The 26,133-nt window shown below is 32.6% G+C and overlaps 1 protein-coding gene across 1 annotated transcript in view; it reads left to right on the top strand.

Moving 5' to 3' along the window:
• The window catches only part of LOC112689017 (paired box protein Pax-6-like), a 52,471-nt gene that overhangs the window by 19,633 nt on the left and 6,705 nt on the right, over positions 1-26,133 (top strand). Inside the window, exons 3-5 of the mRNA XM_025562509.1 lie at positions 5,898-6,104; positions 19,605-19,745; positions 24,416-24,760. Of these exons, the coding sequence (XP_025418294.1) occupies positions 5,898-6,104; positions 19,605-19,745; positions 24,416-24,760 (693 nt within the window). The remainder of the gene's footprint in view (positions 1-5,897; positions 6,105-19,604; positions 19,746-24,415; positions 24,761-26,133) is intronic.

Consider the following 26,133-nt stretch of genomic DNA (forward strand, 5'->3'; position numbering starts at 1 on the left):
TTTCATTGAATATAGTACGTAGTAATTTCAATATATTTTACTTTGTTATAATTATTAAAATGTAGAATAAAGGTAGTAATTGAAATCATATAATGGAATAAAATTGTATTACTCGTATAGTTATTCGTTTAGTGTATCAATTTTCATTATTATTTAGACTACTTTAAAATCAATGAAAAATTAATCTGAAAATTCTAAATCCTATATCTCGCAATAAATGGAAATTCAGTTAATATTTTATATTAAATTATTGTAACTCTAGCGTTTCGTGTAACAATAAAATCGCATGTAGGTATATTAAACACACATAGGTAAAAATATTTACTCGAAACTTTTAAGGATCAAATTTTTGTTATTGATCACAAATACAAAAAAAAAAAAAAAATATAAAATAATGAAACATTCCATTATGTATATTTATATCCAAATAATGAATATTAATTTTAGTAGTGTTTACAAATAACTTTACTTTCATTTTATATTTCAAAATCATATTTCCAATAGTTACACAAAATAAATTAGGTATTGAATAAATTATTCTATCATAAACTTTTATGTATTAATTAAAAATTATATTTTGGAACATTTAAACTTTAAAATGTGAAGAATTTAAAAAATCCAAATATAACTCATTTTTTTATATGTTAGAAAATCGTTTTATCAAACTTTATTTCTCTATAGCAGAAGTATTCAACCTTTTTTTAAGGTGGGCCAAATTTAAGATACACTTTGTCATCGAGGACCAATTTTTTTTAAAGGGACAGAAAGGTAATAAAATCGAAGAATAGATTTATTTAGATTTTGAAAAATATATGTATATATATTTTTATTTTTAATTTTTTTTGTTTTTATAATTCAAAATTAGTTTTATCGAGATACATGATAGTTGCTCATTTGAAGATGTCTGTTCACATTATTAAGTGGAGCTAAAAATTGAAATTATTTCACGTGCACATTTTTTTCAGATTCGGAATAATATTGACAAAATATGAGTAAACTTGGGGGGCCAATTTGAAAAGCTGACGGGTCGGAACCGGTCCTCGTTCCTTAGGTTGGAGACCTCTGCTCTGTAGTATACCAAAACTGTATTATTTATAATGAAAATACGAGTATAAAAGGAACTGTTTAGTTTGATATCTAAAATAGCTAATGACGTATTTCAATCGTAAAACCGTAGTATAGCATAACGTAATACAGTCATAATTATTGTATGTATGAATACATTGACTCGTTTAAATGTGTATAAATAAAAAATCGGGTTTTTTATTCGTACCGTTATGCAAACGTGTTAACGGTTATTGATTATTGATTCACTTTAAATCTATAATCGGGTACTCTAAAACGAAATATCGTTATAAATTATATGTAAACACAATTGTAACACGATAGTTTTCACGCGTAGGTACGAGCGAAAAATGTACACGCGCATGACTATAATGTATAATATGATACTCGACGCATGGTCGTCTTAGTTGGTTGAATTAGTCCCTCTGTACATGAATTACGAATACAGGTCATTCAACACCGACAATGGTTATTACGTATTTCGCATATAATTTTACGTGCTGGTGTACACGACGAAAATCGAGTGATAAAATGTGAAGAAATAAAAAAAAAAAACCTTTAATTTTCCGTACACTCGTACGTGTTAAGAAATCACCGTAATTTCAGAATCCGTATTGTATTTTCCGTTCCATAATTCGTCAACCCTTTCGACAAAGTGGACCATTTGAGATCGTATAATGTGGTCCTCGGACGCATTTTTAACGAATCAAAAATAACGAATATAATGACGGTAATAGTAAATATGTATTCGCTAGATATATATATATATACCTCCAAGAACGGTGTAGCTGAATCTCAACACATTATTACTATTATTATTATCATTATTCAAGTGTATTATTAAAGGTACATTATTATTGTGGAAATAGCGTTGACGAATAGTATAATAATATTTACAGCTGCAGTACAATATAATATAATACGGTAGTCACACACGTCTTTATAGGTACAGTAACTATATGGTTTATTACAATCATTTATATTACTTTATATTATATATTCCATTATGTGTCACGCAGATAAGAAATTTACGTGAAAATTATCGTGAAATATCGCAAAAACGAACGCATAATAATGATATTGTACGATTCTAGGATCCGCGTGTTTATCCCATTGTGTTTTCCGTCGTCTTATTATTATGTATCGCGCGTACTTGAATTCGTGTTGATGTATAACACGGGAGAGAGAGAACAAAAACGATTATTGCGATGACACACACACACACACACACACACACCTATTGGACAAATATTTCTACGTACAAAACGTGTGTATCTATATGTATATGTAGTATTATGGCGTGCACATTTGTTACCCACGGGGGCCATCATCATATTACGATAAATACCAAATCGAATTGCGCGCGAATGATATCTATTCCGCTACAATTTTCTACCCACACCTCCCTAGGACGTTTTCAATAGAACAGAAATACATACACCTGCACGGTCGCTTATGGAGAGAGGAGAAAAAAAAACCCGCTCGTATCTGTTTCGTATATGGAAAATCGATAATTGCGCGCGGCGATGGATACGACGACCGCTGCGTGGAGTGTATATACACGTATTATACGTATGCGGTTGCCATTTCCTGTGTAATGGGCGAATCCGCGTTTGACGTTCCGTGTATTAAACAATAATAATAATAGTATATTTATATGTATAAATATCCACGTCGATTGGTCACCGGTCGGCGACTAGGACATTTTCAGAGGAGAAGAATAAAAAAAATCAAAAAAAAAAAAATCATAAACACGCCGCTAAGGTAATATACAAGAGAGTAGCACATAATAGTATTAAAATATATATACGATTGTACGCACATTATATTCGACACTGCTTACTACGTACGTCATATATATATATATTTACAACTAAATGTATTATGGTATTCGATCGCTCATCATATTTTGTGTGCATGTGAAAAATGCGAGGCGTTTCTAACAAGCAGTGGGCTGAGTAAACACGGACGCTGCGGAAGACGGACGAAAATTAACTAGATGTTTACGAAAAAAAAAGTACTCAGAAAAATATATGTAAAGACGTGAATACTAGAGAATGGAGAATTCGGAAAAATAGAGGACTAAAAGTGCAAAAAAGTGTAAAATTGTGCAAGACATCACCGTGAACCACTCATATGGGCAGGACACGCATGGCGTATGGAAGGATCTCTGTTGAGAACATTGCTAGAAAATACTCCACGAGGAAAAAGACCGCTGGGACGCTCGAGATTACGATGGGAAGACAGGGTAAGAGAAGATGTGGAAAAAGTGAGACCAGGAGAAGACTGGAAAACAATATTATTAAATAAGGAAAACTGGAGGCAATTAAGTTGGATGATAAAAGTCTTGAAGACCAAATATCACCGAGAAGAAAAAGAAGTGGACTGAATAAAACAACAAAAAGATCATAAAAATATGAATACGGGACTGTACGATAATAATAGGAGGCGAAAAAAACGTCTGAAGTACTACAACGGTTTATGATATTCATATAATGAAACATACGAAATGTATTAACTACCGGATTATCGGACTACAGTATATTATATTTGTACCTTCTTTTTTTTCAAAGGGCAAATGTGGCATCACTTCCTCCAGGTGCAGGGTTTTGGTTAAGGTTGATTTTTAGTTGGGTGTTGTGAGACACTTTGTGTTGAGTACATGAAGGGGTGTTTTCCGATAATAATGGATTTATAATGCATATCGAATTATTATTATCGTCACGTAAAATTGCAATAACACACACACACACACATGAACGCGTAAGTAGGCATAGGTACCACGCGTCACTGCCCCGCCATCGATACCGGTATATTCACAGCCGTGTAATGTTCTGTGTATACCGGTTACGCGGTATATGGTGATGCTGCTGCGATTATTATTATTATTATTATTATATGCGACAACTCTCCTCGTCTGCGTATTAGCCGCGTAGTCCGCGTTTAAATCTCGAACGAGACGTTCGCTCCGGCAGGGCTCATCGTGCAGGTCGATACACTGCAGTGTTATGTACGACGACGGTTTACCTAATACGGGGTCGTATACGTGTAGGGACGCGGCCACGATGTGATGAAAATCGTACAGTAGTTTGCATCGACTTCACTCTGTTATAACTATAATATTTATAGACGCGTGTGCTGAACAACACAATAATAGTATCAACATAAAACATGAGTTCGTAAAGCATGTGTGATATTTCATTTAATTGTTCGTGCACGTATAACTCGCGAGTACTATTTGACTAGGTATCGTAATATTTCGTCCGTGGTTAAAACAATCGTTGCCGGTTCGGAATTACAATAAGACTTTTTTCATCGTATTTGCATTAATCGGAAACGGAATTTAGGTAAACATACAGTATTTTTTAAAATTTAATCTATTTATTTTTATCATTCGATAAAACAAATAATTTATTCGATTACATTTTATCCACGTGAATCCATGTTAATATTTTAAGTGGTAACAAAATTCTTGCAACGTCCGTGCTGTAATCATTGCGTATTGGTAAATGTTGGCGCCGCAAAATACTTTTACATATCCATTGTAAATATATAATTTAAAAAATATAAAATTTATAAAATAATCTAAAATAAATTCATGTCGATCAGTAGATAAAGTAATATCAACATTTTTTAACATATGAATATTTTACATTTGCTCCTTTTATGCATTTTTATTTTTTCAAGTGATCTTACATATAATGTTTTGAGGAAATTGCTTCCAAAAGTGTTTAATACTTTTTGATGGCTCTAATCCTAAAATTAACTTGATCCAAATCTGATGATATTTTCTGAAGCATATAAAAATTTATTTTTCGCATTATTGTATGACTATTTAATTTTAAACCGTAAACACTGTTTAGTTTTGTGTTTCACAAATGTAATATTAAAACATTTATATGTCTACGAATTTCAGTGAGTTTTATTTTATATATCTTACAATTTTATCCCCGAAGATCTGATACTCTAGTCATGATTAACTTGAGGTATAGTTAAATTGTAAATAACTTGAAGGATTTCTCTCTAATTAAAACTGCTATCGTTAAATAAATATTAACAATATTTACAATCCTGAAAAGTATACGATTTAGCCTGTATCTAATCTGTAAGACCGAACAAAACGATACGAGTTCCGAACACTGTCGATGACCGTGTCTGGACTGTACAAAAGTACACTGATGAATTGATTACGTTTTTTTAAATCGTATAGCAACATTTTTAAACGCTGTTAGTTAATTTTGCGGTATTAAAGACAAATCGAAAACATACAAAGCGCGCGTTTAGCGGTTACAATATAAACGACGATGTAAAGGTCGTGTAGTTTTATATGTTTGAAATCGAATACTGTAATGTAAAACATTGTGTACACGAATAAAAAAGTTGAGTAGTTTTCTGATCGGAGGTGGGGGGGGAGGAAAAAAAAGTTGTCCAGATAGAGGCCATTGTATTTTTTTTTCTATTATACAATACCGCCAATCGGGGAAGCACATCGCCCCGGCGACAGAGGCAAATAAAGGATCGAATGACATTTATAATTACGTGCACACGCGATCAAAAACGTATGCGCACACTGCACCTATACGTATCAGAGGTGTGTGTGTGTGTGTGTGTGTGTGTGTGTGTGTGTGTGTGCGTGCGTGCGCGCGTACAAGGGGTGTACTAACCTAACCACGGTCGTACTTCCGCCCGGGGCGACATTTCCTATTTTTTTTATTTTCAATTTTTTCCATCACAAAAAAATGCATAGCGGTCGGACGATAAAAGATATTTCGCTGTCAATTTTTTTTTTTTTTTATCAGTAGTTTGTTAATTTTTTTTTTCTCTCCGTGCAGCGACCACAGCCACCGGTAGACCGCAGTCGTCCGCGTCGCCGTCGTCGTCTCCATCACCGGCCACTCTACGTGAATTGTACGCCATGGCGGCCAGCCAACAGCACCAACAGCACTCGCGGCTGCTCGAGCTGTCCAACAGGTACCGCGGGTATCCAGATATCGCTCATCACGTTTTCAATCAACAAGGAGCCGTCACCAAGCTGCTGGGTAAGAATACATTTCGCACGACGCGGTATTTCACGTGACATAATAAACGTGCATCGCTGACACCATCGTCCTTCGGGTGCGACGATAAGCCACATAGCAGGACTTGACTTGGAAAAATTAAAGAAGGGGGACTCGGTTTACTTTGAAAAATAATACTGTCCCCAAGACTTGTGAAGTGTTACAATTATAACGTAATAATAGTTGGGGGGCACTAACATTTCTGAATATTAGTTAGGGTACTCCGTCCCCCTGCGTTCTCCCTCAAGTCAAGCACTTATTGCCCATAAGCCATCCTCCGCGCGCGACATTTTCCGATGTTATGAAATCAATAATAGTTCGATACGATTCCGATCGGTACGTCTAAAAACATGTTTAGTTTCAGAGCTGTAACATGGGTGAGGTAAGCGAGGCAATTGATTTGGGTGCCTGAAGCTGGGGGGTGCAAAAATATTAAATAATTAACTTATTTTAAAAAATATTATTTCTTGTTTTGCTAGAAACCTAAATCCATTTTTTCAGATTTTTCCGAATCGTATTATACGTATTAAAATCTGTGAGTGTGACAACCCTACAACCTAGGGGGCGTATTGCTTCAGTTTTGCCTCGGGATAAAAAAATGGCTCGGTACGGCTCTGTTTGGTTTATGTTATATTATAATTTATACAACTGTCGCATGTATTCGCCTTTATCGGTTGCGAATTGCGATGTACGTACTTGAATAACCGACATCAAATATTTTATCTTTCTCGTGGTCTTTTTTTTTTTTTAAACATCTGTTGAATAGGTTTTTATACCATTTCAAATTCACATTTACTTGGAAATGTATTTCTAATATATAATCTATTCGAAAGTCAATTCCTAACGTTTTGTTAGACATTAAAAGTACGATATTATTTTTTTAGCACATACATTTAGCTGTTTTTAAGATATGCATGTTACATTCGCTTATTATAATTGCGTATAAATATATTTTTCTCTGCGTTAAATTAATTTTTTAAAACTCTAATGGAAAAATTATACATTCTCTGTCATAAAAATAAATCTGTAAACATGTAATAGAGTTTTGCCCTCACCTTATCCGTTAATTAATTTATACATGAATATTGAATAATATAATTTAATATTGTTAATTATTCCAATAATTATTTATTTTCTAAAACTGAATTCAATTAATTTAAAATTTAAGTGGAAAATTATTGATGTCAATAGTATACATTTTACTATATGCTTATTTATTTCATTATCTGATATAATTTGCACGAAGATACATTACGATGTTTATCATCAAAACATCGATTAGTTTAAAATTTTTAAGATCATTGTTTTATTCGAGTAAGTAGTACGTGTTGTGTAAATATTTCAATATACGTTTTTTCTATAATAATATTTTTAAATTTGGCTTTCAAATATTGAAAGTAGTTACTATAGTAAATTATTTCACATACTGCATAAGGGACGTTCATATAGAAATAATATGAAATAACTTGTACGCTCTTACTTGTTGTATAATTGAAATTTTATATTAAACTAATGAAGGATACAGTACATTTATCATGATATATTATTATACAAAAATAGTAATTTATTTTATTCGAGTGATTAACAAAAAAAAAAAAAAAAATATATGTGTATATTTACTTTTTAATAAATATACCATAATCTTTTTTTTTTTCTACATAGTATTTAATATTATCTATTACATGTTTAATGTTACACATTTTATGTATTATCAGTTTGGCTAAGTCATGTAATCTTATACCCATGTTGTAGAAAAATACGATTATTAAAACTATAGTATTCTTGATCTTAGATCTAATTATTATTTTTAATTGTTTTTAAATTAAATACCACTTATCAATATAGTAAGAAGTGTATGCAATGAAGTAGCTGGTCGTAGTATTAAATTATATATTAAAGTTATATTTTAGAACGACCGCCACATTCACATGCACAAAAATATAGACTTTTTATTTTCACAAACAATCAATTATTGTTTGATAGAATTATCAAGATATTTTTAGTTTTAAAATTGATAATTTAAGTTCATACGAAATAACATTTTGGTTTTAAAAAATTAGTTCTGTGATAATTATTTAGATAATATGCATACGATAATACAACATTAACGCAATTCTGTTAAGTCGAAGTCTCGAAATAAACTAAAATTATTGCACGGTAGCGGAGAATCATATTTTTTTATTTATTTTTTCTAAGAAATACTGTTTTGTCATTTTTTTATTCTTAATGTTCCGATTTCATAAAGTATTTCCATTTATCTTAATATTTCGACAAGTAGGCGACCAGTTACGGCGTATTATTGAATTTAGTATGTAGGCATACTGAAAATATGCTAATATTCACATACACGGTAGAGCTCAATTATTATTCGCCGAGTATTCGTAACATGATATTACGTCGAGATTCTTTATTGCCGGTATACTACTATTTGTTACGCTGTTGGGCGCACACGTCCGTGAACGGTACAGCCATATCAGGGTACAAAAGAAGCGAATAACAGAACGTGAGAAGTGTATAACACAAGATTTAATTATTTCGTGAAATCGAATTATTTTATTTTATTTTTTTTTTTTTTTTTGTTTAATTCGGAACGACCTGGTATTTTTTCCATAGTGACGCGGAGACGACTATAACTGTCGATAATTAATTAATTGAACGCACAAAAAAATGAAAAATAGCTAAAAATTATACCTATTAATAATAATAATCAATAATTTGTACACCCATGACCACATCTATTGTAGTTTCATTTTGTACATTTCATTTGATCATGCCCATTTATTCTTTTTATACGTCTTCAGTGGGCTTTAGTAATTATTCGTGAATGGATACGACTCATACGACTTGTTCGGTATTTAATGTCGTGCTGTTTTGCATAATGAATACACATGACAGTGATACCTTACAGTGTTTAATTTCTGAAGGGGATGTAACGAGCTTGTTAAAACAAAAATTAGTTACGTTTATACTTATGATGTACATCCATACATTGAGAGCTGAACGGTGAGGGACAAAAGTATTTTTTTATAAAAAAAATGAGTTTAACAATCAAATCATTAACGATTATAATTTCCCGGAAATTCATACATTTGTTTTTAAACAATGTTGTGTAGGAAAACGATAATATTTATTTTTTCGTTCCCGTCTCATAATAAACCTACTTGTTTAGATATATATTAAATAACGCGCTATGATATGAAGTAATATTAATTTTTTTTTCATACGTAAATTTTAACTTTCATTTAAACAAAAATATTGAAATTATTTCTATTTGTTCGTAACTTACTGTTCATTCTTCATAAACACATAATTTAAAATAAAATAGTGTCATCATATTATAAAACAAAATATTTTTTATTGTAAATTATCATTACGATAATTTTATAGTAATTGTTTATGTTTATTTCGCAATTTTTCCTCGAGATTATTCGTCAATTTCTTCCTTAAACACTTAATTTTTCAATTGTATAAATAACAATTGGTGCAGCGTAGTGTTTAATAATTAGATACAAGTACAAAACATTTAGGTTTTTTTCATATGTCAATTATTATACCGCAATCACCCATTTACCTGGACGCGAACGGTTAAACAAGCTCGATAAGATGTCGAAGCCTATGATTATAGTAATTTGCGAGGGTAAAATTATAATTACGACAATTGGCAAAAACCAATTGGCTCGCAGTTATCAAATTGTGTGTGTGTGTGTGTGTGTGTGTGTGTATTATAGGCGCAAAGCCAAAATGTCGCACAACATTTATACTATTATTTTTTTTATATAAACTCGTGTTTTTGATGACATTGTATAGGTACGAGTGTGTTTAATTAGCCGTTGACACGAATTCGAATTAACAAGAGTTTTTGAGTTTCATCAGACTTCTCGGGGACCGGCTGCGTTCGTCTACGAACATGAAAAAAAAAATGATAATAATAAAAATAATGTATCAGAAGTCATTCGGAACAGATTATATATGTACAGGAAGTGCAGGTGGACGTCGGCCGTTGATTTTTTTTTTTTTTTTTACTATTAAACTCCAAACGACCTCTACGAAATTAAAAAAAAAAAACTTTACTCGATACTGTACATTACGCATCCATTGCGAATAAACTTATAATAATAACATATTATTCTTTTACGTTTAATTTTTTTCTATATGAAATAATTTAATGACCGCATACGGGACCCTGTACGCATAGTATTTATAGTGTAGCACATTGTTTTACTTCGGTTCTTTTTTTTCTTTATATATATATAATGGACACAATACACGTGCGTATGTAACTCGATGTATTTTTTCAAATGCAATACAAATATTGTATTATGTAAATTTCATGTCCACTTTGAGTTTGATGATACCATCTGTCGGTGTTCTCGTATTAAACGTTGCAAGCCGGAACTATGTATAAAAGAAAATAATCTTTTAAAAAAAAAAAAAAAAAAAAATACAACTTTATTCTTACAATATAATCACTCTGTTTAAACTGACAAACAAGAATTCTTGAATTATTTCAAGACGGTTGTTATTACAGGGAATTAAAATAATTACTAATTGTTGCCTAATTGTTTTAAGGCAGTATTTAAAAAAAATTATTTTAGGTCTACCGGACGATAATAAAACGGTATTCGCTTTTTATAACCTTCTTCTTTCCCTGTCATTTTAAACCGGACGTGCGTACCTATATTTATATGAACTCATGAACAACTTTAATATAACATAAAAAACACTGCTTAAATCACGAAAATTTTTAAATTTATTTAAAATTGATTATTGCTTGTAATAATAATTATTTAGTTTAAAAACACATGTGAAATTACTCTATAGTAATTTTTTACGGGTTTTCCTTTTTAACAAACTGAATAATTTTTGTAAAATATTTTGATTTTTTTTTTCATACTCAATAGAACAAACCATTCATTTTATAAATAATTTTATGTTCATATAGTTTTATAAAATTATGATCACATGAAACGCCTCAACAAACTGAAGTTGGTAGGAAGCACATTATGTTTCATATATATCTGAATATGTTCTTTGTTTTCATTCCCACACACTTTTTTAATATAAATATATATATATATATATACACATAAGTAATAATTATAAATATGATATGAGATATAAAAAAAAAATCTTATCGAACTAATTTAAAACGAAATAAATTTGCTTTACTTGAAATCTAGAAGTTATTAAATTATTTACACGTACCCATTTATATATTATTCATAACAATTACTCACGCTGAATTATCGATATGTAGGTATTTACCCGTGAATTTGTTTAGACATTTAAATATCTGTATTAAAAATTATTTATATGTTATTATTTAAAACTCAAGTTATCCCTTTATTTTATTATTAATTTTTATTATTATTAATAATATTATTTATTATTGTGCTGTTATGAATATTTCTAACATTTTTAGTTTCTAGAGTTCAATTAATAAAATATTTATTATTTTAACAGATTTTTATAGGTAAATACATACAGTAAATGAAAGGACTTAATAAAAAAAACCCTATCATAAAAAATGTAAATTTAAATGTATACCTAAATGAGTTCTAAATGTTCACAGAATCTAAAATATGCACGCACATTTTATGCAAATTAGTGTACTAAAACTTATCGATTTCTTGATAAAAGCATGTCGTATTTTTTTAATGGAATCAAAGCAAAGCCATTCAACATAAAACAGAATATTTCCATATGAATAATAGTTTAATTATTAAATAAAATTCGTAATTTTTGGAAACTATATTTTAACTTATTTACAACAATTTGTTTTTATGTTCATAGTTGTAATAGTAATATTTCAATAAATCAGTTTTTACTTAATTTTAAAACAAATACATTTTTTATATTCAATCCATTAACTTCCTTAATTTATCAAAATAATATTTTCGCGTAGAAATGGTTTTAAAACAATTATCAAAATTATAATTTATGTAATTAAATTTTTCAATGGTAATAGCAAAATTCGTATTAAAAAATAAGTAAACGAATTTGTGAATCTGTTGACGCTTTTCTTACCGTTAATATCTATTACTACTAATGATAAGTTTTATTTCCAATATATTTTATTTTAAAACTTTTATTTTTAATACATTATTAAATATTTCTTCTATGTAACTGGATCAATTTAAACTTTTTTTTCACCGTAAATGCCTTCAATTAGTGCTTATTTATAACAATTCATATCCTGCAAAAAATTGTAATGATATTTTTCTTCTAAAATATGCATTTTTCTAGAAATATAATATTACATCATTTTAAGGCCTATAAAATGTATTTTACTATATTTTTTTATCAACTACCTAGTATAGTTAACGGGCAGACTAAAAACTTTTTTCACCATCGATACCGAAGTATAGTATATTTGTGTGTATTATTTGTCTTCTATAAATCACTCTTGACGTATCCTTATAATATAAGACGTGTATATATATATATACTGTCCAGCGATTTGACTAACAAACGATATTTGTTTTCCCCGGAAATATACGTTACACCATGTTTCATTCAATGGTCAACCTCTAATGAGACACTTGGTCATTATACTACACAAACATAAACATAAATATATAAAAAAAGAAACCGTTATTATATAGAACCAGATGCTTCTATTGTCGTGATGACCGTACCTATTGAGTATTGACTGTCTGCCGCTTATTAAGTTTCATAATATTTAAATAGTACTTCTGCGGTATATTTAAGTGTATTACGAAACAATATAATGTCGTTATGTATACATATGTATACGCGGCGATTGGACCATCCCTTCCAGGTGTATGTTGATTTTTGAATGGACAAGTAGTTGTTCGAAGAATAATAAAAAATAAATTGTTCTCCGGTAATACGATATCGGGTGACGTTGTAATCCATTATTTATGATTTTTTTTTTTTATTTCATAAGACAAAAGACTGTAACACGTAACATGTGAAACCTGTTCACGTGCACTGGAAAGCCACCACCGATGAGCTACAGTTTGGTGAAACTGTCAAAAGCTAGTTCGATAGCTACATACCTCGTTGTATTGAATGTTATTAAACGTGTAATTAACCTTCAACTCTATGTACTATAATGTACTATAATCATTATTGTTCATTATGCGTGATTCTAGTTGTATACTTTACGTCAATATCGTGATCTAAACTTCGCAAATGCGAACGTTTAAAACAAATTTAAAAATGTATTTTCAATCATTGAGAAATATAATGTTGGCCAAATTACATTGATCGATACGAAAACAATTATAAAATAGCTATAGATTTTACATTTTATTTTCAACAACTGAAGTACAAATTGTGTTGATCATATATGAACTATATATCATAGTATGAATACATTCAATTAAAAAAAAAGAAAAAATGTGTTGATTCCATTTTATTCTACGTTCGCTTATATTTTTGAAGTATACACAATATATTATAGGTATCAACATGAAAATAAAACAGATTCATGAGACAACTGAACCTTCATTGTCGTTAAACAGGTCGGATAGTAGTTCGACATCGAGTTCAACATGGACACAAAAAACAGGCAACCGTCAGACATCGAGCAAAAAAACAAGTTTCGTTTTGGAAGGCAGCTTAATTTCCTCTGAGATTGCAAAAGAGCAAATCATATACCACAATCACAAATTAGTTAACAACCATCGGCTATTATTACCGAAAAACCGACGAGAACCCGAAATTAAAACAGTAAACGTTTCAAAAGTCAATGATGTGAAAGACCATGGAGATATCATCGATGATAACATAAATGGCAAATTATATTTATTAGACAAGCTGTTCGAATCCGAGGGATTTCAAAGGAAACAATTGAATGTACAAGGTGACGAATCAAAACATTTTTATCGTGATGAAATAACAGACGAAAGTCTTTCGTTAGGCTCGATAGCCGATTATGCGTGCAAGACAAAAGTTATACATAAAAATCCAGATTTTACATGTGACGATAACACTGAATCGTCTTGGATGTTGAGGACCAACAAGATCGTAAACAGTAATCAGAGTGCACGAAAAATAATTCGGGTCGTAAAACCAACAAATAAACGTGTCAAGAAACGAACTGCAGCGAAAAAATTGAACAATCCCAAACCAGAATGGAACAGCAATATCTCAAATGAAAATAAATTCACAATGGTTTTGCCGATTATAAACACTAAAAATGTAATCAGAGATGTGTATGCAATGAATAAAAATACGCCAGAAGTGAAGATAAAAAATAACGTAAAACGGAATCACGTTGCTTCTTCTCTAATAAATCGAAAAAAAAACGGCGAAGAAATCGAGCGAACAAATAAAATAATATCCAATAACATAATAAATGTCCGATCAACCATTCCAAAAATGAAAAGGTAATCGATTATACAAAACTGTGAACGAATAATAACGTATACTCTCATAATATATATTTAATTTTATAATTGATTCAATGAATATTGATAATTTTAACCTATAGAAAAACAAAATTCTGGTTTTATAAATCGTTAGTATAACATAACTGACCTATACGTACGATATACCGCAGAAACACATTTTAAGAAGCTTTAAGTATAAACTGACAAATTTTATTCGTGTTCAATTTCAACTCGATTATGTTATACTACATGCATTGTGCATTTCTTTTCTTTTTTTTTTTGTTATCCTAATGTTTGAATTTGTTATGAGTAATATTTTTGATGCACACAAAGAACAATATAAATATTATAACTTTTGTGTACATCGATAATTTGAATTATGTTTTTATGTTTTTGTTTCTCTAGGACCAACTTATCATGAATTAATCTTAACTACTTTTACGTAAATATTTTTTTACATTTTTTCTTTGAAAATTATCAAAAGTGATTGCAATTTTAACCACTTAAATACCATTCATATATAATATATTATTATATTATAAATTATATATATACATATATTTCATATATATAGAATTTCTACTAACCAAAGTAGTACAATTCCAACGTATAATCGTATATTCTATATTTATTTTACGTTGCCCCTCTAAAATATAAACACGCTAATGCAATTATGGAATGAGATATATAAAAGTGCGTTTATGTGTAGGTAATATTATTATTACCCTCTTCGAAAGCGTGTTTGGAGCTCACTAGTTTTTGAACTTACTGGGGGTGAGTGTGCACGCATGCGTGCGTAAATCATTAAAGTTTTCCGTTTCGCTTTTTCTCGTCCAGACAAGGCCATTCATTTGCGACGATGGTAATCAATGATAGGTTTGGGTAAAGTGGCTCCAGTAAAGTTTAGGAAAAGCCAACCAAATATTGGCCTTATCACGCGCATGTGCGTGCAGTGCATGATTCGCAAGACTATATCGCATGTCCATAAATTGTTTTATCGTGTCATTTTTTTAGATTCCCAATAAAGCAAGTCTTCTATTGGTTCTATGGTTTTTATTTTTTTTTTTTCGTTCGTTGAGTTGAATTTTTCGAGTGGTAAATCAGCACGAAAATGTGACTGCGATAATTATTTAATAAGAAATTTGACACAGACGGTTTCTAATATTGATTTATTTGGTGAAAATTTTACGATTACCGATTTTCTTGGTAGTTTTTCCGATATAAATGAAGGAGAAATTAAAAAAAAAAAAAACTGGAAAATCATATTAAGATACGTTCTATATTTTTTGATAAAATGATAATAGAGTACATAAAATTTAGCTGGAATAGGTTAAATTATTCAAATCAAACTAGGATTACAAATGTAATTACACGTCAATCAAAATGTAGACTAAGGAATATTACCAATAGCCTAGTCGGTACATATATAATAACATACGACATAGACGTATACTCACAAATATTGTGCGCATACGCCCAACGAATTGTTTTTAATTTTCGTACCGGACGTCATCTTCATGGTAACACAATATATCACATTATTTCACAAGTCACGAGGTAAGAAATATATGTACTACTCTCTGCGTACCAGCTAATAACTCGTATAATATTATTATGATGTAATATGACGGTGAAACAATTAAAGTATTCCAACGCGCGTGTCTAATGTTTTGTGAAACAAATAAAACTGCGATGTCGAGTTGGTACGCAAGGCTCTGGTTTCGACAACGATTGCATAACGAGTGAAAAACACGGGCTCGAATATCGAGATGGAAGTAGTGTGGCGACGGTTTAAGGCGTGAAACATTATAACTATTGGTGGACCCTGCAAACGAGCTTTCGAGGATTATGAAAATAATTATTACGATTCCTGGCGAAAACCGAAAAACGTAGCCACTGCAGGATCATCAAGTGCCTTACTTTACATAAGACGTGCATAAGAATCAGATGACTGACTACGTATGCGTATTTGACTAACGACTAAGAATTCATCAATTCGAAATTATAACGGTATAAAAATGATAGAAATCTGTAAACATTGACGAATGATACCACGGTTAGGTATGCGATACGCAGACAGCTATCCTAGTAATTATAAAAATCTGTGAAACTTTGACCAACTGCACTTTTTATGGGTACACGCAGTGGCGTGGTGAAAGGATTTTTGAGAGGCCAATGGCCTCTTCATTCTTGTCGATAGATGGATGGGTGGTTCATGCGAGATCTGTAACACAAACATTGTACAATGTACGTGCAACGTACATAAACTGTAATAATAAATGCCAATCATTCAGGTACATTAAAATCGGATGTACGATACTCGATCCAATGATTCTTTGAATGTTTAGAACCTCCTCCCTCTTAACGCTGTTCCTGGTGGTGGTTACCTCGAATGTTGTTTGCCCTCATAGGTGTAGAAAGTTCACCACGCCACTGGGTGCACGCGTTGCACAATGGCGTACTGATTGTGCCGGCACCTGTGTACGTAAATACATACGCGGTTTGATATATTTTCAAATACGCGCGGGCACACCACGGCCACACACCGTAGGCGGGACGCGGCCGAACGGGTTAAAACAGTCGGTGACCGCAAAGCAACACGGTCGTAAAACAACACGAAAACCCGGTCGCCATGGATACGCCGTCCACGAGCACGGCAATAACAATGTAATACAAACGCGCGCGCGTGCATTCACGTACATGTTATATTATTCTAATACGTACGACCCCCTAGTGTACACCCACACCGTTCGGACGGTCGCGCACGCAGACTTGCACAAGAGCGGTCGCGCTCGCACATCCCCTCCGCGCGTCACGTTCGCATGCTTTCCTGCATGGCTGCCCACCCCCCCCCCCCCCCACCCCCACCCCCCCCCCCGGGCACCGAAGGCCACTGGTTATTATATCCTTTTGAATTATAAATACTTTGAACGGTAGCCGCCGCCGCGTTTACCCGCAATTATCCCCTCCGCATTCGCCGGCCAAACGTCCCGAGCGCGCGTACACGTCACGTATTCCTGTACCGTACGCGCCCGTTCGGCCCGGTGCTGCTGGAACGGTTTCATCGCGACCAGGAAGGACTGGAAATCCCTACTCGGTCGGTTCGATATGAAAATCATTAGTACCTAGCCTGCGATTGAAACGTATTGCACTGTTATTACTGTTGGTAAGTTTAAAAATGTCTCCGTGTACCCGACCCTGTGGTTCGCCTAAATTTTCATTCGTAAATCAGGAACACGGTTCATATCTTTATGATTTCGTGTAAATATGGTAAAATATAATGTTCTAATATCGGCTATCGTGACAGCGTTTGTTGCGCAGTGTAATCGGAGGCCCTAAGGAACTGCTAAGTATATTCACGCGGACGTAGTCGTCGAATACGTACAGCATATATCATGTACACGAAACGCTCGTTAGCTCCCACGTTGAACATTACAAGTTTTTTTCCCTCTCGTTTCGCTTGTCTTCGTCTCACGGAAATTGTACATTCAGCGAGTGATCAGGTGCACGTCATCGAATAAACGGGAAGGCAGAAAAAAAAAAGTCCGTTTACCGAATTATAAATCGGAATTCTATACTTCATCATGTTCATGCGGAACACCGCGTGGGTATTATTACCTATTATTACCCTTTCGGCAAACGATGCCGAATTTTAAAAGCTCATTGAGGAATTTGATGCTGAAAACAGTCAAGCACAGCGCAAGCACATATATAAATATAAACAAAAATTAAATTGGTTTTTTATCAAATTTCTTACGTAAAATGAGTACATATTTGTACCTACATCGCATGTTTTAATAACCATGTATATTATTCATTGTCTACTATAAAGAGCGATTAAACGTTCAACGTTTGTGTTTTCTCTAAATTTAAAGTAAATTTCAGTGTTGGATTAAATTTTATTCATTTTTTTTTTTTTTTTTTGACGTGCTTTGATTTCATGTAGAACAACCTTAATTTGTCGTAGTACCGATTTTTAACTATACGATTATGACTGGCATACAGTACAGACATTGTTTCATGGAACATCTATGGCTTCGTGTACATTTGTGTAATGTAAATGTAAAATGATGCGCACGCATCGACGCCAAGCAGTCAGTTAAACTGTTAATAAAAAAATTTTAAATTTAAAAAAATGATAACAACTAATTAAACTAATAAACTCGTTAACTCCTTTAAAAAACAAAGGACCAAGGAGTATATGATTTTAAAAAATATCTCTTGATCAGTTTCCATACAACGTATTTTGCTTACAATTAATAATAATAAATGTACATTTTTTTCCACATATTTGCTCAATATTATTATTGTACATTTTTAAATAATTATCCTTGAATATAATATATTCAATCATTATAATATTATGATAAATATTTTTGTATTTTCATTGAATAAAAATTATTTCCCTCGTTTAATATTTGTAAAATAATTTCAACTTGATTTTTTCATGATTGTTATCGAATGACCAGACATCTACGCATCTAACCTGCAGACAGTTCTAAGTTTAAAGCTAAACTATGTGTTCGTATAATGCATTTTAGATGTAGAAAATTAAGACAAGCGAAGGTTTAGGACAATGGTGGCCGACCCGAAAGAGTTGGGAGAAAAGCGAAAGAGAAGAAGAAGGTGTCCGTATAACGATAAAATTTCAATTTTTGATTCGGAATGTTTCACATATACTTACTCGTATACGTAGATGGTCAACGATAACGTTATCATAACTATAGTATGTGTTTCGTTTACATAACACTATGTAATTGTATTATCAAATAAATAATTTAATATATTCGTAATCGAAGTTCTATTGGAAATGAGTACGGAAACCATTTTTAAATAACAAGTACCCACTATTGGAGGAATAGAACGTACACCTTTGTTGTTTCGAACATATATTTCGATTAAATGCTTTTTATAATGAACTATCCGTTGTTGGAATACCCATGAGAGGAAATTGATCTGTACCTATTTTTTTATATTTATGTTCTATGACAAATTATTTTGAGATTGTCATATGAATGAATAATATACGTATACATTTATGAACAAAAACCATAACGTACTCGTATGATATTTTGCCGGATAACTGGGCAATTTTTAACCGTCAGTTATCATTTTTTCATAGGAACCTTAAGACCACCTGGGCTGATCGGTGGAAGTAAGCCCAAGGTAGCTACGCCGGCGGTGGTGTCGAAAATCGAATTCTACAAACGCGAAAATCCAACAATATTCGCTTGGGAGATACGCGAAAAGCTCATATCCGAAGGTAAATATAATATAAATTTTCATAGCAACTAGTATTGAGTTTATTATTTAATTTCTTCGCTAACCGAAACATTTTTATAGTTATATTCATAATCGACAATTTCATCCATGTTTTATGAAACAAACGCATAGCGAACAATTAAGCATTTCTGATAAGCGTAACTTAAACAGTAATTGATTATCGTTAAGAATTTAAGATTAATTTCAATCTTTGGGAACATATATAGTGCTTTATTCATTATAGATAAATTTATCCAGTTCATTTGGTAAAGGTTAGGGAATGGAAGCCATAAAAACTATCAGTATAATATCCATTTACTAACCTTACATTTCGTGACCGTGATTCCGTGAGAATTACGAAGATTAAAATTTGATACCTATTCTTGTTGTATTATTTTTTAATTGATGATGTATTGTTATTACCTATCAACATTTCCAGTCACGTTAAAGACATGGAGTTTGAAATACATAAATATTTATATGGGTTTATTTACATGAACGTCATACAAATTGTTAGTATTTACGGCTTTCTTTAACCGAGTTAAACTCGGACACGAAAATATTGTCGTTCTTCTATTACAATTACACCTCCGAACCGAACAAGTAAAAAGAAGAGCACACGTCTGAAAATAAACCATCCTATTGTTAATAATCTAATGGTGTCCCTATTCACTTACTTAATTTGAACCTTTTGTTGATAACATTGTTAGCTCGCACAATATATGTATAACTACCGATGCGGTTAATACGTTTCATAAGACCAATGGTTACAAAATACAATCATTGAAACTTAGCTGCAAGTACTTATTTCAATAATTATATAACCATTGATTAAATAGTTGACGTTGGATCATCTTTATACACACATTTCATGCGTAACTGGTTTGTGTTCGAATAACCAATAATACAACTTGAAATGTTAGGGCATGCGCGAGCATGTAAAATCGTTTATATTTACTGGTTTCTGGGTAGGCAATTTAAAACGGTTGAATCCATAATTCATCATAATCGATAATTCTGCATTATGTAAAACACATTCTGATCGCACGTCGTCTGATAGTTAAAAAATCAAATTACTAAAGAACTTCAAATGAAAACAGTTTTACTCGCGCTTAAACGAGATTATCGAAGTGTTTTAAATGTATTGAATCTAAAGCGGTGGTATTCCAATAAATGACGCAAATCAAAACAGACATGTACCGTAGGGAACATAAGAAATTTATTAAAAATATCAGTACGATGATTCGTATTTTCGAGAACAATTTGCATTCGGCGGACCGCAATGTCAGTTTTCGTTCGATAATATTGTAGATGTTTAGGCGTACTACGTGACTAGTCAAGTCTACGTTTATCCAACGTTCACATTGTTTCGTAACGAATCATTGAAACACATTATCGCTTTTAAAAACTACTTCACACAGACGCAGGTTCGTAATTAAATTGGTCATGGGGATCATTGGTGTTCGGCGTGTGTAGCAAGTACGTTACAATGTACGCCTTCGACGGTAATTCGACGTGGGCTTGAAGGCGCATTTCAATGTCCTTTTCATCGTAATATTTTCTTTTACACATCGACATATCGTGTACTCGGCAACAGTAATGTGGAACTGTGTGTGTCATTTACACACAGAACACTTGTGTAGTGGTCGTTCAACATTTATATTGTATTATTATTATTGTTGTTGTTATTATTATTATTATTATTACTACTACTATTATTGTCGTCATCATTATCGCAGTCGTCAAATCGATCGACGACAACAAATATAACAACGGGTAACGAATTTATCTTTTCCATTTTACCAATTATATGACGGCATAAAAGGATTATATTTTTCGTGTGAACCGAACAGAATGAAAATTATTATATTGTGCCGTGCCGTGTGTCAGTCACGTCAGCGAACAAGCTACTTCTTGGGCGCTGCCAGTTGGAAAACGTTCACTTGAACGGACTTGAATCGTCAAAATGCTCTCTCTCTCTCTCTCTCTCTCCGTCTCCGTCTCTCTGGCTATGTCTCACTCGTACTCATTCTGTCCGTTTCTTAACGACCGGGGCATTACGAAAATTTAATATTACATAGTATAATATATATATATATATATATAATAACGTTTACATAAAAACTTGATGTCCCACAGCTCGCAATGAGCGATAGTGGAAGAGGGGAAGTGGAGGAAAATTCAATCGATTTGGCTACCGTCAATGACATCTTTTATCTCTTTCTCTCCGGACAAGTCAATTTCCGCACGACGACCGGTCGTTTGTTTGTCACACACAACTCGGTATTATAGTTTAGTAGTATGTGTGAATTTACAATTATATGCTATTGATCATAAAACCGAAGAAATACGGTAATCTTGTTTGGCAAAAAACACCGCTCTCATTCTTCACGTATGTTCCGAAAAGTTTTTAGCCAATGATATTTTAAAGCAAAATTGATGTAAGATATATACTGACATATTTTGTATAAGAAATTTGTTCGATTTCAATCATTATTCGACATGTATTTATTTAAATCTCAAACATCATATTCAAATAATATAAAATATTAACATTTACATTTAAAGTTGTTAATAATTGAATTAACAGTAAAATGGTAATTGATAATGCTAATAGTAATATTATACAGAAATATTTTACATTTATGTTTTTTCAACTTTTTTTTTCTGTAAATAATTTTTATTAATTCAAAAAGTTAATACGAGGTATAGTTAGAATTATAACTCGTTACTTAAGGTTGCCGTAGTAAAATGAATAATTTATGCTTAACCACATTTCAAATATTTTTAAATTTTAATTAATTTTTTATGTAAATTATAGAAATTTATGAATTTGAAAAGCAAACACTTCTTTAATTTAATATATGATTCAAAAAAATAGAAAAACAATAATTTTATTCAAATTCGATTTAATGTTTTATTGTTTAAAAATATTTTTTTAAAAACTAACTATTCAACAATACACTTTTATGTTTAGGCAGTACCTATAGTACTGTCATTCGATTTTTTTTCACGCCTTTTCTGTCAATACAAATCTATGTTTTAGTTGAATAAACTTACGTTTTCAAGTGATACGTTTTTTATTCAAAATCAGGTAAAATTATTATTTTATATAGTTTATAAGATTATTATTTTTTATATATATATACTACCGTCGCAATTTAACTTGAATCGTTTGAAAAACAAGAAATTCTACTCTACTAATTAATGGGGATAAATAAATAATTGTTGTTTCTTGTTGGACATACCTATATCCAAATATATAAACGATCAAATATGCTAATTAAATGTTTATTTTTTTTCTTAAATATGATATTATTACCCGTCGAATGTTTCTCTCGGAATTGGATAAACCGTTAGTGAACGTAACGCATAAAATCTAAAAAAAAAGGACAAAAAGGTATTATTCGATTTCAATAAATATAATCATTTGTAACTCTTATATTCATTGATCGTTACCGTTTGGTAACACTTTATATAATCAGAATATCGTATGAAATCGTTTAGGTCGTGTGTGGGCTCGATGCGGTGGCACATGTCAACCTAAACAATAGAACTGCGTTCCGTCGTATACACCTGCAATGAGCCCGATAGAAGGGCAGACGAATATAGACAGTTGTTAAAGCAGAATAGATACTCAAGTTGCACGACTGTCGGTTCCAAACATCCAAGTTCAAGTGTTCTTTTGTGAGACCGTTTGAAACATATATACACACACACACACACACACACACACACACATATATGCACGCACTGCAGTGTACTTATAATTGTCTGAACTTAATTTCGTATATTTAAAAAAAAAAACAGAAAAACAGTAAAAATATATTACAAAGTATCCAAAAATTTATATTAATGTCTTAAAAAAATTAATACTGTCAAATTTCAAGAGACGGATATTTATTGGTAAACAATGCTGAATATTTAATTTTAAAAACAATAAATTGAAATACTAATCAAAGCGATTTGATCAATAACGGTAATTTAATTAATTTCATTTCAAATGTGTTGAGTTTAAATAGAAAAATAAAATGTATACAATGATTTATATACGAATAATATACATAAAATTGTATAAAATTGCAAGTACAATTATTATATGTACATGATTTATTCGTTAATAGTTTTGTACCGACTGCTTTATGGTTATAACCTTTATTACCTAAGTTATGACCTTAATAAAAATAATAATAAATCAATAAATAAACAAGTGATCAAAATTTTTTTTATAATTTTAAATGTTCAAAACGAAACAATAAATTCAACTAATATAGTTTTATACAAATTAACACAATTTTTTTCTAATCTAACCGTATGTACCTGCTTCTCTCCTATTTTGAACTGGTTGAACAAAAAATGGTTTTGGTGAATTGAGATCAAAGCCATCCCAACGCTCGACAAACAAGTTTGTCGGCAAAATAAAAGAATATTTCTTTGAACAGTATTGTTCAAACATATTCCGAGTACAGAAACGCCGGCAGCGTTCGAAAGCCGGATTGGCGGCCGTGTGTCGACCGAAAAACTTTGATAAACGAACACTAGAACCCCTGTCTTTTCGAGACGTTGACGTGTTCGTGTAAATCGAACAACTCAAGTTTTCGAAAATCGAATTATCTTTCATTCCTTCGAAAACGTGAAATACATAATAACGACCTGTGTGTGTGTTCGCAGGAGTGTGCACCAACGGCACGGCACCATCGGTGAGCAGCATCAACCGGATATTGCGGAACAGGGCGGCCGAGAGGGCTGCAGCCGAGTTCGCCCGGGCCGCCGGTTATGGGCTGTACCAGGTGTCACACCCGTACGCGTCCTTCCCATGGCCACCGCATCCGCACGGGCTGTGGCCGGGCGTGACGGCCGCGGATGGATCGACCACCGCCGCCGCGTCGTCCGCGGCCGGACTTCCGCACCACGGGCCGGCCGGCGCGTCCAACAAGAACGCGACGCTGCAAATGATCGCCGCCCATCAACCATGCGGCGTCATGTCGCCTAGGGATCTGATGCCCAGGCTCTTAGGTGAGTGCATTAACGTTACGATATCGGTTGGTTAGGTACGTATTATGTTGATTACGCGCGGTGTTCCAGTCGAACGTACACACGAACGTTATCCTCCTTTGTCTTTTTTTTTTTTTTTTCGTTTTTCACCTAAAATAGAGGCTACGACACCGATTCGGAGTTCCGACGCCGGTAGCTACGCGCCGTTTTACGCTCGCGAGATCGTTACGAATTATTTCGCGGAAAGGAGCTCGCGCGTTAATAATACTCGGATTTTCGTTTTAACATTTGCGCACGCTATTATATCGGGTTTGCACGTGCGTCCGTGACGGGTCGTTGAGCGCACGGAACAACGCGGTAATTTTCGGTGAAAAGAAAAGGAAAAAAAAAATGTTTAAAAAAGTAACGTTTCACGGGTAGTAGTCACCACCGCTCGGTCGTCCGCGCAACTGGAATCCGTAGCGCACGCGAGGCACATCTCACTGCACAAGACTGCGGCAAATCGTGCGTGTAGAACGTGTCGACGAGTGGTTCTTTGGACGCGGATCGCGCGACCGGTTATCGACAAATCCATCGACTACGTTCGAGATCGCCTTTGAAAAACCACGTTTTTGTCTCCCCGAGTTGACGTTTCGGCCATTATCAATGGCAGTATGACCGCGCGCCAACTTGTAAATATCCATGAGATTCAATCCGTTTAGTTTTGCACTGTCGCACCATACTGTATGGGCGGTAAAAATTGTTCACAGACACTAGCGCGATTGTTTTTTTCTTCAGATAAAATTGATACATTTTTACAAGAGACATGCGGACATGCTCGAATTAAATGTAAAGCCTTTACGCGTACGGTTTACTCTTGCGGGTCTTGGATTATATCAGTGCGAAGGACAAATGTCAGATTTGTGCAAACACTCGATGCAAATACACTACCCTAGTTTGTCGTACACTCGTAAATAGTAACATAACGATTTTTTGGATGGCTAAAATAAAAATACGGTAGCCGACTTTTAATTCGAGGTATTGAGCGCGACGAAATCGTTTTATGAATAATGAAATCTGAATACACCGGGTATGTTTGAATAACTTTACAGAAAAAAAAAAAACAATATTAATTAAATGCATGAATGATCAAGAAAGAATCGTTCGCCGTCTAGAAGACCATCTGGATTTTAAACCAGTTTTCGACTCAACATAATTCAAACTATTTAAATCTTTTTCTCTCCATAAAATAAATCCTCGGCCGATTTGAAATTAAAACCACGCGATTTTAAAAACCGTAATTCCATTAAAAACGAATTAGCCCACAAATTTATTACGTATTTAAACATGCATAATTCAACCAAACTGGTTTCGAATTCAGAACCGTATTCAATTTACTATGAGCACCTCCATAT

Source organism: Sipha flava, unplaced genomic scaffold (assembly GCF_003268045.1).
Source record: "Sipha flava isolate LNK unplaced genomic scaffold, YSA_version1 41_pilon_pilon, whole genome shotgun sequence".
Classification (NCBI taxonomy): domain Eukaryota; kingdom Metazoa; phylum Arthropoda; class Insecta; order Hemiptera; family Aphididae; genus Sipha; species Sipha flava.